At 27.4% G+C, this 16,977-nt stretch overlaps 3 protein-coding genes across 3 annotated transcripts; 2 read left to right on the forward strand and 1 right to left on the reverse strand.

The window, feature by feature from the left end:
* Window positions 1-1,281: 1,281 nt before the first annotated feature.
* Window positions 1,282-3,744, forward strand: LOC114175796 (immune-associated nucleotide-binding protein 9-like). Its single transcript, XM_028060607.2, has 6 exons — window positions 1,282-1,389; window positions 1,586-1,811; window positions 2,260-2,528; window positions 2,934-3,098; window positions 3,189-3,284; window positions 3,392-3,744. Exons 2-6 carry the CDS (start codon window positions 1,607-1,609, stop codon window positions 3,593-3,595), a joined length of 939 nt encoding a protein of 312 aa, XP_027916408.2. The 5' UTR covers window positions 1,282-1,389; window positions 1,586-1,606; the 3' UTR covers window positions 3,596-3,744.
* Window positions 3,745-6,397: 2,653 nt separating this feature from the next.
* On the forward strand, window positions 6,398-8,950 carry LOC114162491 (immune-associated nucleotide-binding protein 9-like). The gene is made up of 6 exons (XM_028046408.2): window positions 6,398-6,504; window positions 6,703-6,928; window positions 7,375-7,643; window positions 8,155-8,319; window positions 8,418-8,513; window positions 8,604-8,950. Exons 2-6 carry the CDS (start codon window positions 6,724-6,726, stop codon window positions 8,811-8,813), a joined length of 945 nt encoding a protein of 314 aa, XP_027902209.2. The 5' UTR covers window positions 6,398-6,504; window positions 6,703-6,723; the 3' UTR covers window positions 8,814-8,950.
* Window positions 8,951-11,437: 2,487 nt separating this feature from the next.
* On the reverse strand, window positions 11,438-15,257 carry LOC114191847 (ankyrin repeat domain-containing protein 2B-like). The gene is made up of 9 exons (XM_028081274.2): window positions 15,090-15,257; window positions 14,909-14,961; window positions 13,726-13,874; window positions 13,269-13,478; window positions 13,036-13,184; window positions 12,754-12,922; window positions 12,227-12,319; window positions 12,001-12,140; window positions 11,438-11,752 (listed from the first exon to the last, which is right to left on the reverse strand). The coding sequence occupies exons 2-9, from the start codon at window positions 14,940-14,942 to the stop codon at window positions 11,653-11,655; spliced, it is 1,044 nt and encodes a 347-aa protein (XP_027937075.2). The 5' UTR covers window positions 14,943-14,961; window positions 15,090-15,257; the 3' UTR covers window positions 11,438-11,652.
* Between the last annotated feature and the right edge of the window lie 1,720 nt (window positions 15,258-16,977).

Genomic DNA, 16,977 nt, shown 5'->3' on the forward strand with positions numbered 1-16,977 from the left:
TTCTTCTTCAAGAGCCCTCTACAATCCTTAACATCGTTGGTGCCAAACTTCCACCATTGTTATTGAAACCTCATCATTGTCAATGACAATCCTAATAATGATTTTGCCTCGGTTGTCATCAATATTGTCTTTCCTCGGTTGTCATCAATATTGTCTTTCCTAATTCCTTTCATGCCTTTTTTGTTTTCTCAAATTTCAATTTTATCATGTGATATATCCAAAAAAAAATTAAGATTGAGCGAATGACTTTCACAAGAGTTACTTATTACTTCACAACATGAAGGTGGTCGTGTACTATGGTAGTGTTAACACCAACTGGTCATCTAAAACAACCTTTTGCTATATCTTAACCATTAAGAGTGAGAAAAACTAGCTTAAGCTTATAAATTGTGATATTGTTCTAAATGTGAATGAGTAATGTGACATTGGTAATGACATGCCTTAACAAAGAGAGAATTATGCAAGTCTCTAATATTGGAGACAAAAGGGTTTTAAGAAAATGAATAAAAAAAGAACAAAATAGGAAAAGAACTTGCATTGTGTTATGAAAGAGAAGTGTGGTGTGGCATTGAATGTAGGTGATGCTAAGACAAAAAATGATAAACATGTTTGTGAATGATACAACATCAGACAAAGTTTCACGTTATTATGGTCTCTCTTATCATTTATTGACAAAAGAAAAACAATTGCATAGACTCATTTCTTCAAAAAAGTGAGGTAAATAGAAAAAATATATCATTATATAATGAGACAAAATAAATTATTAAACATTCAAATTTAACAAAAAAATAATCATTAGCAAGCTAGCAAGTCTTGAACATGGCGGGTTAGCTCATCTCGTCCCACTTTTTCCAAACTAGAAATAAACATATTAACCCACTTTGTCACCTCTAAATAAATATGCATTTTAAAATTTTATTTTGTAGTACATGTTCATAAAAAAGATATATGTTGAATAAGTTACAAAACATAAAAAAGTTATACGCAAATCTAACTTGGAATCTCTAGGCCCTTTTATTCAGTAAATTCCATTTTAAAGGCTATTTTCATTTTTTATTTTACCAAGTCTTTTGGAAAAGAGAATTTTAATTTTCTTTCATTTCTAACTTATCCTCCTATAAGTTGTTTTATTTATTCTTTCCTCATGTCTCTAGTTTAGGTATATTATTTTCTTGTTATATTCAAACACACTTTGTTTTTACTTGTTAAGATGCTTGATTCATTTTATATGTTTTTCCCAAGTATAAAATGGTTTTGAAAGTTAGACATTTTATGTAATTATATCATTGAAATTTGAAATAACCTTTCATATAGGTTTTATCATCTTCATTTTAATTTTTGCATCACCATTTTACGTCTCATACACGAGTTTCTTCAAAATATTTATAGGCATGACATAATTTTCTCTAACAAATTACATTTAACTCAATAATGTTATTTAATTTAACCCCAATTTTTACTTGATTTGAGACACTTCATATTTCAAAACGTATATATTTCCTAAATCGTTTTCCCTATTTTTTGTCCATAGAACCCATGTTTATTATTTTGGTCATATATTTCTGATAAAACTTTTTTTTTGTAGTGTTAATCTAAATTTACAATAATGGGAAAAGCTTCCTTTTCTAATGAGATGAAGACGCTAGTTTTAGTTGGACGTACTGGAAATGGCAAAAGTGCAACAGGAAATAATATTCTTGGAAGGAGAGCCTTTAAGTCAAAGATAAGCTCATCTGGTGTAACAAGTGTTTGTGAATTGCAAACAACTACTGTAAAAGATGGACCAATTATTAATGTTATTGACACCCCAGGTAAATCAAATTCTACCAACATTTGCTTTGAATTAAATATATGTCTTTGTTCTTTCAAATTATATCATATAAAAACTTAACATTTAACTATATATTCAAGTTTCTAAAAGTATATGATTTATTTGTTATCTCTCTCAATATTTGTTATTGCATGTTTTGATCTTTCTCTCAATATTCCATTCCATTACCAAAAATATTTTATTTTCATCCTTACAAATATTATAACTTTTATTTTATGTCCTAACATAATGGCAACATTTACTTTAAATATTTCTAAATATATTTTTATTTGTGTTACATGTATTTGTGTTCTTTCAAAATATAAAAATTTTATTTGTATTATGAAGACAAAAAATAAAAAATTATTGAGACTAAAATATAAAAACAATAATATTTGGAGAAAAAAAGTATATTTAATTATGAATCTAAAACTTAACAAATGTTGTAGGGCTATTTGACGGAACTAATTCTGCTGGAAAGGAAATAGTAAAATGTATTGATTTGGCTAAAGATGGAATCCATGCTATCATATTAGTATTCTCTGTTAGAACTCGTTTTTCTGAAGAAGAACAAGCTACATTTCTTACCTTACAAGCTTTATTTGGGCACAAAATTGTTGATTACATGCTTGTGGTATTCACGGGAGGGGATGACTTAGAAGCCAATGAGGAGACACTTGATGATTACTTAGACTGCAACTGTCCACAACCTCTTCAGGTTTCTTACAATCAGTTTAATCATTATATACATATATTATTCTTATTATTCATAACTAGCAAACTCTTTACGGAGAAAAACGCAAACTATAAATATAAGTAACCATATATTTAATTGATATAAATATACATACCTTTTTAGTCATAATAATCATTAACTTCTTAATTATCCATATTTATGATTTTATCTTCTTTTTAAATAGTCAAAAGATAGTACTTAATATAATGTTATATATGTATAAAAATATGAAGGAGAGATTAATTTAACCCAACATGACTTTTGCTACTTTTAACACAATTTTTTGAATATGTTAGAGTATAGACAACTTCTAATTATGTAATAAATCAATAATTAACCATTAGATTAGATTATGTTGATTATGATGGAGGTTGGACATTATTGTAGGATATACTTACTTTGTGTGGCAATCGTAAAGTACTCTTCAATAATAGGACTAAGGACGAAAACGAGCGATTGGAACAAGTTCAACAACTTCTCAATCTTGTGGATGAAGTTATGTTACATAATGCTGGACAACCCTTTACAAATGAGTTGTTCAAGAGATTGAAGGTGAAATTTTTATAAATGCATCAAATCATTTATGAAATATTGATATTTTTGTAAATAATACATAATAATTATGAGCTCATCATATTGTAGGAGAAAGCAACTGAAACTGAAAAGGCAGAAACTTTGGGAATTAAAATGCAATTACAAAAGAGATATGATGATGAGCTTAAACGAATGACTGATTTGGTACATCATTATACATTATATCTTCAAATTTACTTCTAAGATATTATTACTTTCTTAATTTTCATTCTTTTACTTTTAAAATAATGATTTTAATTTTGAATACATAGATCGAATCAAAGTTGAACGAAGAAATTGCAAAGCTCATGAAAATGTTAGAAGAAGAGAAAGTTGCTAGACTTAAAGCCGAGGAAAATTATAAATCAATTCAAACTTCATCAAATAAAGAAATTCAAAAATTACAATGGAATCTTCAAGAGGCAAATAAAGTAAGAGTTTGTGAGCCAGTTAGGCGTAGATGTGTCATTATGTAATTCTAATATACCTTCAAATATTTCTACTCTACCTTTGTGATAATGAGTGTTTGTATTTGTATATTTATGATCCAACATTCCTCTAATCGTTGTATAAATTTGCTAATTATTTCCATGTAACTAAATTATGTATGGATTACATTTCTTAATTTGTCATAACTCCTATGTTATTGTGTTTACATTTTATTTCATAATCATATTGTTATGCTTATATCATGTAATGGCGTTTATATTTCTTTTTTCTTTTGCTTTGCATGTATTTGCTTTCATTTTGTTTTAATTATTTCTTGTTTAAAAAGATTTACCTAAAAAGAGTATAATATTTATGATGTTTATAAAATATGATTTTGCTTTGTTTCCCTTTTGTCACATAAAAGTAAGTATATCTTTCGGTGGAAAAAAGGACAACTTATTTTATTAATAAAATTAAGTAGATTAAAAATGCAAAAAATGAATTACAAATTTAATTAAGATATAATTTACAATAATAACTTGTAAAAAACACATATTTAAGAATGAATTGTTTTTCATAGGTTAGTGTTGAATGTGATGAGACACAATTATATGTTTTTTCATAGGTTAGTGTTGAAAGTAAAGATGACAAATTATAATGACAGATATTACTGAGTAAAATCGATAATCAATATTAAATTAATATTTTTAAAAGATATTTACAAGTAATGGGTATAAATATTTTAATTTTTTGTTGGTTGTGTTGGGTATGATCAATCTAAAGTGCAAATAATTGAATTTCATTTCGATATTGTTTTTAATTATAGTTGCTGAGACAAATATTAATCATTTAAAAATTGTTTAAAATTTAATTTTATATATTTATATTTTTTATTTAGATGGAATTAAAGTTATTTTTTAAAATATTAATTTTCTAAAATCAACACTTTGTGAGACAAGTTATTTAAAAATATTTTTTTACAAACTAAACTTATTTATATAATATTTGATTATACAATTTTATTTAATTGTACTTTAATTAAGTTTTTGACTAAGTTTACATTTTAAGGAATCATTTTAAAATAAAATGATTTAAAATGAAAAAAAATATAAATATAAAAAATTTCGTGAATATATTTTTTAATATCCAGCTATTAGTGAGACCAATTAAAAGTAAACAACATCTTATAGTCTGCTAATTAATATTTTTGAAATTATTATAAGTATTAATATCATCAAACATACATTCTACTAATTGTTGTTTGACTTTCACTTTATTATGACTCAAATAAGTTTTTTTTTTTCTTTTTGTGAATTTTGTTTCGTACGTAATGGATCATCACATTACTCATTTTGTCTAAGTAAAGTAATTTTCCACTTTATTTAATTAAATAATAATTAATAACATTTTAAGTAGAAAAGCTAATCACATTTTTATAATTTTAATTACATATTCAATTATCTCTATATAACAAATTTTACCACAACATTTTTATATATTATAAAAAAATTTAATTTTCGCACATTGTTTTAGTTTTATTAAATTTTTAAGGGCATGATAAGATATATCAAGTTTATATTTTTTTTATATAAAAATTACTATAACTTAAAGTAATTTATGTTTATAAAAATTACTATAACTTAAATAAATTATAATTTTATATGTTGAGTTGTTTAAAAAATATAAATTTGTAATAGTATTATAATTTAAATAATGAATACTTATAAATTAAATTATAATTAATTATAATAAAGTAATTTAACATATTAAAGTAATCATTGTCTCAATTTATCCAATTACATACATTAATTAATCATTGAAGAATTAAATATTAAATTCTTTTATAGTGAGTGATGCATTCAAGAGCCACTACTACTACCACACCAAACACCATCAAATTTGGTTGAACTACAAATTTAGTTATTAACCCCTTTTTCAACTTGATTTTCCTAAATTGTGTGATAGAGTTTATGTGTAATAGTACGATCTCAACTCTTCTACTTTCGCTATTGGAACATCATTATTGATGACAATTCTAACAACGATTTTTCCTTGATTATTTTTTGTCTTTTTTTTCATTTACTCAAATTTTAAGTTTATGATGGTGATATTTCTTAAATTTTGTTTTAGGATTGTATGAGCAAAATTTGTTTTAGAAGATGATGTGTAGTGTGGTAGTGTTATCACCAATGATTTTTTCTAAAACAACATCTTACTATATTTTATCCATTAATGATGAAAAAATTTAACTCAAACTTCTAAATTATGACATTGTTCTAGATGAAGGAGTTAAGTAACATTGGTAATGATATGGGTTAATTGAGAGAGAAGGTTCCAACTCTCAAATATTAGAGGCCAAAAGGTTTTGGGGAAAATGCAGAAATGAGAAATAAATAAAAAAAATTGTATTGGATTATGAAAGAGAAGAGAAGAGTGTGGTTAACCATTGTCATCTCTAAATAAATATGTTAGTTAAAAGTATTCATTTTCTTGTAATTAACATGTCATAAAAGAAATATATATATATATATATATATATATATATATTAAATAATTTCGACAGATGAAAAAATTTATATGCAAATCTAACATGAAATCTTTAAAAACTTTTATTTATTGGATTTCGTGTTTTCTTAAGTCTATCTTCATAAGAGAATTTACTTTTCTTTTGTTAGTAACATATCCTTTGGAGTGGTCTTATTTATTCTTCTCTCATACCTTTAGTTTAGGCATATTATTTTCTTGTTATATTCAAACACACTTTGATTTTACTTATTAGATGTTTGATTCTTTTTATGTGCTTTTTTTGGTATAAAATAGTTTTCATAGTTAAACATTTTATCTAATCATATCACTTAATTTTAAATAATCTTTTACATATATTTTATCATCTTCATTTTAGTTTGTGCATTGCGATTTTACATCACATACAATAGTTTCTTCAAAATATTTGTAGGCATGAAATCATTTTCTTCAACAAATTACATTTAACTCAATTGATGTAACTTAATTTAAAATAATTACTTGTTGATTTGAGGCACACTTCATATTTCAAAACTTATATCTTTTCTAAATATTTTTCCTCATTTATTATCCGTAGAACCCATGTTTGTTATTTTGGTCATATATTTCTAATTAAAACATTTTTTTGTAGTGTTAATCCAAATTTACTATAATGGGAAAAGCTTCCTTGTCTAATGAGGTGAAGACGCTAGTTTTAGTTGGACGTACCGGTAATGGAAAAAGTGCAACAGGAAATAATATTCTTGGAAGGAAAGCCTTCAAGTCAAAGATGAGCTCATCTGGTGTAACAAGTGTTTGTGAGTTGCAAACAACTGTTATAAAAGACGGACCAATTATTAATGTTATTGACACTCCAGGTGAACCATCTTAACTTTGTCGACATTTAGTTTGAATTAAATTCATGTCTTTGCTCCTTCAAATTATATCATATACAAATTTAATACTTAATATTCAAGTTTCTAAAAGTATATGGTTTATGTGTTTATCTCTCATAATTTTTCATCTTTACTCTCCTATTCTTTCAAAATTTATTATTACATGTTTTGGTCTTTGTCTCAATATTCCATTCACAAAATGTTTCAAAATGTTTCCTTTTCATCTTACTATTTCATGTCCTAATATTTGTGAATATAATTTGGTTTTTATTGCATGCAATTGTGTTTTTGCAAAAATATAACAATTTCTATTTGTATAATGAACATAAAACAAATTAAATAAAAACTAGTAGGATTAGAATAAAGAGCAATTATATTTATAGGAAAAATATATTTATTTATGAATTAAAACTTAACAAATTTTGTAGGCTTATTTGATGGAACTAATTCTGCTGGAGGAGAAATAGTCAAATGTATTGATTTGGCCAAAGATGGAATTCATGCAATTGTTTTGGTGTTTTCTATTAGAACTCGTTTTTCTGAAGAAGAACAAGCTACTTTTCTTACCTTACAAGCTTTATTTGGATACAAAATTGTTGATTACATGATTGTGGTATTCACGGGAGGAGATGAATTAGAAGAAACTGAGGAGACACTTGATGATTATTTAGGTAGTAACTGTCCACAATCTCTCCAGGTAACTTGTTATGATGAGTTTAATTAACAAATACAAATTATTGTTATGGAGGGAAATAAAATCTATAAATATAAATAACTATGTATTTAAACTAAATAGTTATATATATATATATATATATATATATATATATATATATATATCAAATATAATAAATAAGCATATTAATAACTTGATGATATGGTATATTGATTTGCCCATAAAATGTTTATCATTTTGTTAATGTAATATATGACTTTTAGTAAAATTTATATTGTTAATCATGTTGGAAAAATAAACACATATTACGTTTAAAATAACTATACATTAATAGACTTAATTTGTTAAACTTTGTATAAATTCAAATTATGTTTTTATATTTAAATAAACTCGTGGTATTGTATCTTGTTGAATGAAAATTTGAATACAATCTCTTTAATGTGTTGGAGTATTGAGAACCTATAATTGTATGGAAGTCCATAATTAACTATCAGATTATGTTAATCATGATGGATGTTGAACGTTATTGTAGGACATACTCACTTTATGTGGCAATCGTAAAGTACTTTTCAATAATAGGACTAAGGACAAAAGTAAGCAATTGGAACAGGTTCAACAACTTCTCAATCTGGTGAATGTAGTTATGTCACATAATGTTGGACAACCCTTTACAAATGAGTTGTTCAGAAGATTGAAGGTGAAATTTTTATAAATGTTGAAAGCATTTACGAAATAATGAGATTTTGGTAAATAATATATAATATGAGTGAGTTATGAGTTCATCACTTATTGCAGGAGAAAGCAACTGAAACTGAAAAGGCAGAAACATTGGGAATTAAAATACAATTGCAAAAAAGATATGATGACGAGCTTAAACGAATGACTAATATGGTACATCATTATTATACATTATACCTTCTTGTTTACTTGAAGGTTAAACATATGATCACTTTCTTATAGTAACTTTATTTTAATATATAGATTGAATCAAAGTTGAAAGAAGAGATTGCAAAACTTATGAAAATGTTAGAAGAAGAGAAGGTTGCTAGAGTTAAGGCAGAGCAAAATTATAAATCAATCCAAGCTACATCAAATGAAGAAATTCAGAAACTAAAATGGGATCTTCAAGAAGCAAATAAAAGAAACACGAGTAGGGGTGGAAGTGGAGGTGGGGGATATGCCATTCTTTGATTCTAATATCTTCAAATATTTCTACTTACCTTTATGATTGTGATGTGAGTGTTTGTATTTTTATATATATATGGTCTAATACTCTTTCAAATGTTGTATATATTTACTAAGTATCCATGTAATTAAATTGTGTTTGAATTACATTTCTTAATTTGTCATAGCTCTTATATTATTGTGTTTACACTTTATTTCATATTCCTAATATTATCAATCCTTTATAAATTCATTGAAGAAGATTGTGGTTTGAAAGAAGACTTATTTTTATCATACTTTTTATTGTTGTTAGAACACTCATTGAAAGATAATCAAACCACTTCGTAATTGTTATTAAGACCTTCAACTAATTTGGGTTTTTCAATAAAGTAAGAAATTCATTAACAAATATCTTAATTTATTCCTTCAATCCATTCTCAATTTGCCTCTTAAATGGCTTTGGTATAAAATGTGGCTATTGCATAACAAATTATCATACTCTAACTACATCAACTACACCCGCTTTTGCATACATTATACTATTAAGAAAATATTCTTCTAGAAATATCTCTTTGAAACTATCCCATGGAAGAAACTTATCATCTATTTCATGTTTATCCATCATAATTTTTCTTCTTCAATCAATGGATATTTTAAGTGATGGAGAAGACTAGTGTTGACATGTCATCATTTGAGTGATGCAATTTATTTCTCATTTCATAAACTTCCAAAAACTATCTCAAATTCTTGACTCTTGAACGCTTAAGCAACCACTTGTATCATCTTGCGCAATGACGGTTTTAAAGAAAGATAATTATCTCAGTATTTGTATATCTCAAACTTCAAATCACAACTTAAACAATGTGTTATCACTTAAGTGACAAAAATGGTGCTTGAACAACATTGTTCTATCTCAACAATGATTGTCATTGTATCGCTCAAGCAGCCAACTCAATAATCAAGCAATGCAAAAAAAAAACTATTAAATAGCATAGATCATATTTAGATACATCATAAAAACAAACTAATTATAATCTATCTAATAAGTTTTAAATATTACTATAAATTTATTTTTCATACCAACTTGCAAAGTACACTAATTCAAGCTAATTATGACCACTCAACACTTAAAATTAATGATGACAATGAGTTGAGATGGTGCAAAGTTTGACTATACTCATTCTTGTCCCTGAAGTAAAATTTCATATCCATCTCTATCATATATGAATACAGAAATAGCAATACAAAGCAGGGCAAAGGAACCAATACAATAGTTGAAAAGTTCGTGATGCTTTTGATTTGCACGATCTCATTCTATGTTTGTTAAGATTCAAAATGGCATGGATTTTATTTTTAATGTAGTGTGATTTTTTTAAGTGACACATTGCACTGTTTTCCTAAAGATAATGCCACAAACAGAACATATTTGGGTCCTTCAGAAAATTGCAAAATCGATCTTTAAGGTAAATATAAAATCAGTATTACATTTATAAATTCAAATAATAGAAATTTAACAAGGTTGCATAAATTCCAAGTTCCTTTACAAAGGATTGAAGACCCATTTACAAGTTGCAAGAGCTAAAAGAAGCAAAAATATTTTGGAAGCTTACTCATTAAACTAAAAGTTAAAGAATATTTAACTAAATAGAGTTTAACTCATGAAATCTCTAAACCTACAATTCTACGAAAATATCAGAAAACTTGAAGCTGTAATTTAAAGGGAGAAATGAGTTCAATACTTAATACTTGAGATGTGAACTATTATAACAAACTCAAACCGGTCCGACAACATCATTAGAAACAATCATCGCATTTATAAAATATTATCTATTTAAAATTTATTTGATGGATTGCTCGGATTTCGGACTGAAAAGTCGATTGAGGAATTTTGTTACCTATCATGAATTTTGATACTTAATTTTAATGTAATAAAGTTTTTATATTTACCAGGTTAGTTTCTTAGGCTTAACCCCTGTGATGGTTACTAAAAATTTATTTCAAGTGAGATCAAAAGCTTTTCAGAATTTATTTCCCTCTTATGAATTGAATGAGATGGAGTTTTCTCCTTCTATGAAAACGTTCTTTAATTTTGAATCACTAAAATAAATCTAATTTTATCAAGTCAACATGTAGTCATCAAACTTATACCTTACTATCACGTATTCTTGAATATAGTATTAATATCTTTCTCAAATCTTTTTGAAAAAAAGTCCCATGTGACTTTTGGCTATTACTTCCTGTAACCCCACTCTTACTAACTGCACCTCCACAATAATAGGAAAAAAAAAATCAACTCAAAGATATACTAAAATAATTACATATAAACTAAAGGACAATTATACTTTAACTCACTTTTTTTGACCCATTTTTAACCCACCACTTTAATCATCACATCACATACTAAAAAGAATCAAAATAGATAATCTAATAATAATTGAAGTAATAAGATAAAAATAAATCAAAAAATAACTTTCATGATTTTTAACTGAAAATACCATGTTAAGAATTATCTAAGACTGGTATAAAAACAGATGATGCTTCGATCCTTTGAATCACTTTTCAAAATCTACACACCTTGTCTTGTGTTTTCAACTTGCCTTTTATTCTCATTCGAACTATTTCTGGCACCAGGTAATATCGTAACAGTAAAATTGAAACATGAAAAAAAATAATTATAACGGAACTGAGCTTCAAAATCATGCAATGTAACAATCAATGCCTTACAAGAACATAGATGACAAATTCTATGGTGACTCACATCCAACAACGTTCATCGAATTTAGTTCAACACACTAAAGGGTTGGAAGAAACCAAAAGAGAAAGAAATAAAGAAGTCATGATGCCCTTCTTCCCCTCAGTTTCCCCTCTACAGAAAAGCATCTTTCTCAAGTAGCTTCAGGACTTCATTTTGATTGTTTAGCTTCGCAACATCTATAGGAGTTTTTCCGTCCATATTCTGCAGAGTACTGCAAATTCAACAACAAAGGATGAACAATAAATCATTGAAACGATTTTGATGTTTATGCTTTGGATTCTCTTTTGTTGTTCTTTTGCTGTGTTTTCAAAATATACTGATGGATACTGATTTTGATGTTTAAAATATATTAAAAAGATTCTTAAAGTACCTACATCAGTGTATTTTGAAAGCATAGCAGATGACAGCACCAAAAAATTCGGTAGAGAATCTGGATTCATGGAAAAGACTACTACTTACACTGCAGCACCATTTTCAAGCAGAAGGGCCACACAGTCCTTTCTGCCATAACCTGCTGCGTAATGGAGAGCAGTGTTCTTATTCTTGTCCAAAGCATCCACTTTTGCTCCAGCCTCAAGGAGAATTTGAGCACACTTCACCTGAAAGGTTATGAACACCATGTCAAACAGGTATTATTAGAAAAAGCTACTTAGAATCTACACAAAAAATGCAAATATTAGCATACCTCGCCATATCCACAGGCAAAATGCAAAGCAGTTCTTCCCTCTGCATCTTCTTCATCCTTGTCAGCACCAGAGGCTAGTGCAGCTTTCAATCCCTAAAGATATGTCTAAAATTTTAGCTCTCAAACATTTCAAAAGCATACCCAATGAAAATAAAGACAATGGCTTTATTTCACAAATATAACTAGATATCCTACTCCATAAAGCCATTGAATTAAAATAATATCAGAACAGAAGAAGGTATAATTCCAAATAACAACAATAAAACTTAATGCACAATTCCAGAAAAAGACGCTTTAGTGACCGGCAAACTTGTGAGAAGTGATGAAGAATATTACCAAGCTCGGCTCTCCAAAAAATATATATGAAGTTAGGGGGCTCTTAATCTCAACTTCCAAGGGAGTTTATTTGTCCTTTATTGTATCATCAGAATAACTTCAACTTTTCAATCATAAAGTAAATTCCAGATTTCTTTCAAAAGAGAGATTTAAGAGCATATGCATGTAGAAAATATTTTGCTATATCTCACCTCCACATCACCAACACTAGCAGTATGATGAACAATTGATTCATCTTCATTTCCCAAATCTTCTGTCTCATCTACCCCAGAATGTTCAGCAGTGGCACCTGCATCTCCAGAATTTGCAAGACCCATTGCCTGTCCCAACTTCCGCAACACATTTTCATCATTCCAGTACCTAAAATAAAGAGAACCACTTCAGAGGCTAATTGACATAACATATCACGGTAAAAAATATGGAAATGCCCAAAACAGTGAGACAACAAAAAGATATTTTTAGCTTTTCTAAACCTCATCATAGCAGCAGGACCACCAGTTTCTATCTCCTCCAAAATGTGTTTCAGTGATGGATCCTCCTTGATGCGTGCCATTCTTTCTTCAAGCTGGTCTTTATTTGATGGATTAGCAAAATTTTCAAGCATGGCAGACATAGATGGATCCTGTCATAAACAGCATCTATATTCTATCAACTGGTAAAAGTTAGTGAAAAACAAATATAAGGAAGAAGTTTACAAAATAGTTACCTGCATCAATGCATTACCCAGGCGCTCGGCCATATTCATGAAATTAGGATTCTGCATAACCTGTTGCATGGTTGAAAAATATTGTTGGTTATCAAAGTTGGGGACACCATCCTGTGGAGCTCCTTGAAAAGTTTTCTGAAGCTGTTCAGCCATCTGATTGAATGATGGATCTTTTGCTATCTGTTCAGCCAATTCCTTGATACTTGGATCCTGTGCATTTAATAATTAAGCATTAAGATGCCAATATGAAGAAATGTCACAGTAGATTTGAAACTGAAGCCAACTCTAAATATCTAAGAAACAAACAAGTTTCCCTTGAGAGTGAAAATCAAGAAAGAAGGGAAGAAAAGGATCAACATCATTAACAATTAACATGCCATAGTTATTAATAAATAGAATTATACCAGACATACACATAATACAGATAAGAAAAATCAAAACAGAGATACTGATTTACATTGAGCAGACCGGCCATCCCCGAGAAATCAAAAGGGTTGTTTGGAAACCCAGCTGCAGGTTCAGAAGCAACTCTTTGTCCTGCTGGAGAATCTTTAGATGATGTTTCTTCTTTGGTAGTTTTATTCTCTGCTGTACCAGCTTTGTCATCTAAAAAATCCCAACATATGTGAAACTAATGCACTTTCAAGTGTTCAAAAATCCATTCCAGCTATGCTAAATCTCTAGCACTAAAAGTAGAATAAATATAAAGGGAGACAGAAGTGAAACAAATCACATAAAGAATAAGTCAAACATAGAAGACACCAGTAAGCAGATAGTAAACTGAAACTTTCAAATAACGGCCTACTCTACAAGGAAAGGGTAATCAATCCAAACTCCAAAATCATAAATCATAAATTCGTCTCAACACAGTGTAGTGCAGATTTACCCATGCTGATAAGAGCAATAAGGATTCATTAAGCAAAACTTCATACAGCAAGTACTTTTACATGACAGTGCAACTTCAAATTATCAGAACATTTTCCTTACTCTTTGTCATGCCTACACAAAAATCCAAACTTTTTTTTTCCAACAGCAAATAAGATGGAAGGAATCAGAAGAATCACAAATTGGTAAACAATTTTCCCTTATTGTTCTGATTTCAAGGGAGAAGAAACGAAAATAACAAGTAGGAAAACCATGAATTCAGACAAATAAATAAATTACTAAACTTTATTCTCTGAGCATATTGATGGCAGTAGGAAACCTTATTGAACATAAAAAATAAATAAATAAAAAAGTAAAAAAGAAAGCTTCATGCAGTGTAACCAAAGCAAAGAATAAAGGGGGAAAATTCCATGCACGAAATATTCATACTCATACTTTATATATAAATATAAACACATGTATTAGTCACACATGAGAATAATTAAGTAATTTCAAAACAACAAACTCATTCAATCCAACCAGCAAAAGACCATAAACCCAAAGTTATCTTCTCTACCGTGACAAAGAAGCATAATCTGAGATCAACATGGCAGTAAACTTTGTTAATTTAGGAAAAATTATCTTTTCCAATACCAATCCAAAAAAAAAAAGATAGATAAGACATGCGACTGAATTTGTATCAGATAGGACAAAAATCCCTACAAAACAATAACATCCATCATTACTCCTCACCGCATCTAGAAAAGAAAACTTACCAGCAGGAAAATCCTTTTTGGAATCTGAAGCCATGAGAAGAATCAAAGAATTGCTGAAAGAAATCGCAGATAGACAATTATTTAGGTTACAAGGGAGCGTGTGGATTGAATAATTGAAGAGAAATCAAAGATTCAGATAATAGAGAAACCTGCGAAAGAGAGAGAGAAGAAGTGTTCAAACCTGAATCTGAGTGTGTGCGAGCGAGAGAGAAGTGTGAGAGTGAGAAATGGATGAAGAGAAAAACCAAAATGAAAACAAAACCCCTTTTCTTATTTTCTTGCTATTTATTTATTTGTAGCCTTGAACCATAGGATTGAATCCCCACATGGAAAGAGATGACGATAGAATACAACACACAAATAATAGTGATATCTGTGGGCCCCCTCAATCCCCATCCTCCCAAATGAATGGCTCCCTCCGTTGTGTGATATAGCCAATTTGTGTTAACTTTTGGTATTTCAAGATTTGTAGGTTCAATTTATTTATATATAAATATAAGTAAAATGGTAAGTGTATATTATTATTCATATTTTTGTAAGAAAATAAATCTTTTATTATTATGTAGAAAGAAGTTAATTGAAGGGAGAAAATAGTATAATCAACAATTTTTATTATTATAAATTATAAATATAAAGAATACAAATGAATCAATGTGGTTGTAGGTGAGGTACTATAAAAATTCAATCTTTGACTAAGAGCACACGTCAGTAATAAAATATGGTTGAGATAATTATTGAAAATATATAATTTAATTTCTTAGAAAGATAATCATCAATAAATATTTTGAGGTGATTGAAAAATGTTCAAAATAAAAAATATATATTTAGTTTTATATTTGTAAGAAGCAAATGAGAATATAATATGATAGAATATAACTTTTCTATAATATGGAAATTATATTATTTAAGGGACTAATTCAAGTGTTCTATAATCCTTCTATTTATTGTGTATTTAACATTTATTGTGTATTTAATATTTTAGCATTTATTTTGATATATTACGAGACTTGTGCATTTACGTGCATTCATTTTATAATTCAAATTTTATAGTTTTTTGTAAGACTTGTTCCATTGAGTATTTTTATTTTCCTTATAAAATAAAAATGTTCATGTATATACTCATATTTAGGGTATATGGAATTATTCTCTCAGAATAATAAATATACTTGCATTTATAATTATATTTGTTCTCTTGTAATTTAAAAAATCAATTAAATATTTTAAAAATAAAAATATAAAACACTACAAACAGGCATGTACTCTCAAAGATTTAATATAAAAATGATACATATCTTTGTAATATCAATACAAAAATTATAATAGCATAAATCTCATAGTACAGTATCAAAATTTAAATAAATGAATACTTGAGATTAAAAGTTATACATTTAAGTGTAAAAGAATAATTAAATAGTAAATATAATATTAAAAAGAAATGAAAATAATCAAGTGTTTTATAAATAGTTTATTCAATAAAATGAAATTGAGATTTATATATTCTAAAAGACAATAAAACTGAACTTAAAATATAATATAAGAAAAATTAAAGAAAATGATAAATAAAATTGAGGCATATATGAAAAGCACCTGAGACAAATATGCTCAATCCTCTTATCTAACTTAAAAATTAAATATTATTAATATATATTCGAATTGAAACAAATTTAAATAATACTCATTGAGCAAAGTATATTTGTCATCTTTATTCTTAATTCTTAATATATAAGTTATTAGTAAGTATCAATATCATTAAAATAATATATATATATATATATATATATATATATATATATTTATTTATACTGGTAAGAAGTAAAAAGTCTGGACACGAAGATACAATAGGATTGATTATAACTTTTCTATATTAGTTTTATTTGGTTTAATTTATTCTCTCGTTTTGATTGAAAGTATATCATTCTAAGAGATTGTTTAATTCTCAAATGTCTTGTATTTTTTGTTTCATTTGTTGTATACTTAATTTGTTGTCACTTATTTTAATATATTACTAGTTAAAGAGTTCTGCACTTGTGTGTATTAATTTTATAATTCAAAATTTATATTTTAGACAA

The sequence above is a fragment of the Vigna unguiculata genome, chromosome 1 (assembly GCF_037176805.1).
Source record: "Vigna unguiculata cultivar grain cowpea cultivar isolate G323 ecotype 2 chromosome 1, ASM3717680v1, whole genome shotgun sequence".
Classification (NCBI taxonomy): Eukaryota; Viridiplantae; Streptophyta; class Magnoliopsida; order Fabales; family Fabaceae; genus Vigna; species Vigna unguiculata.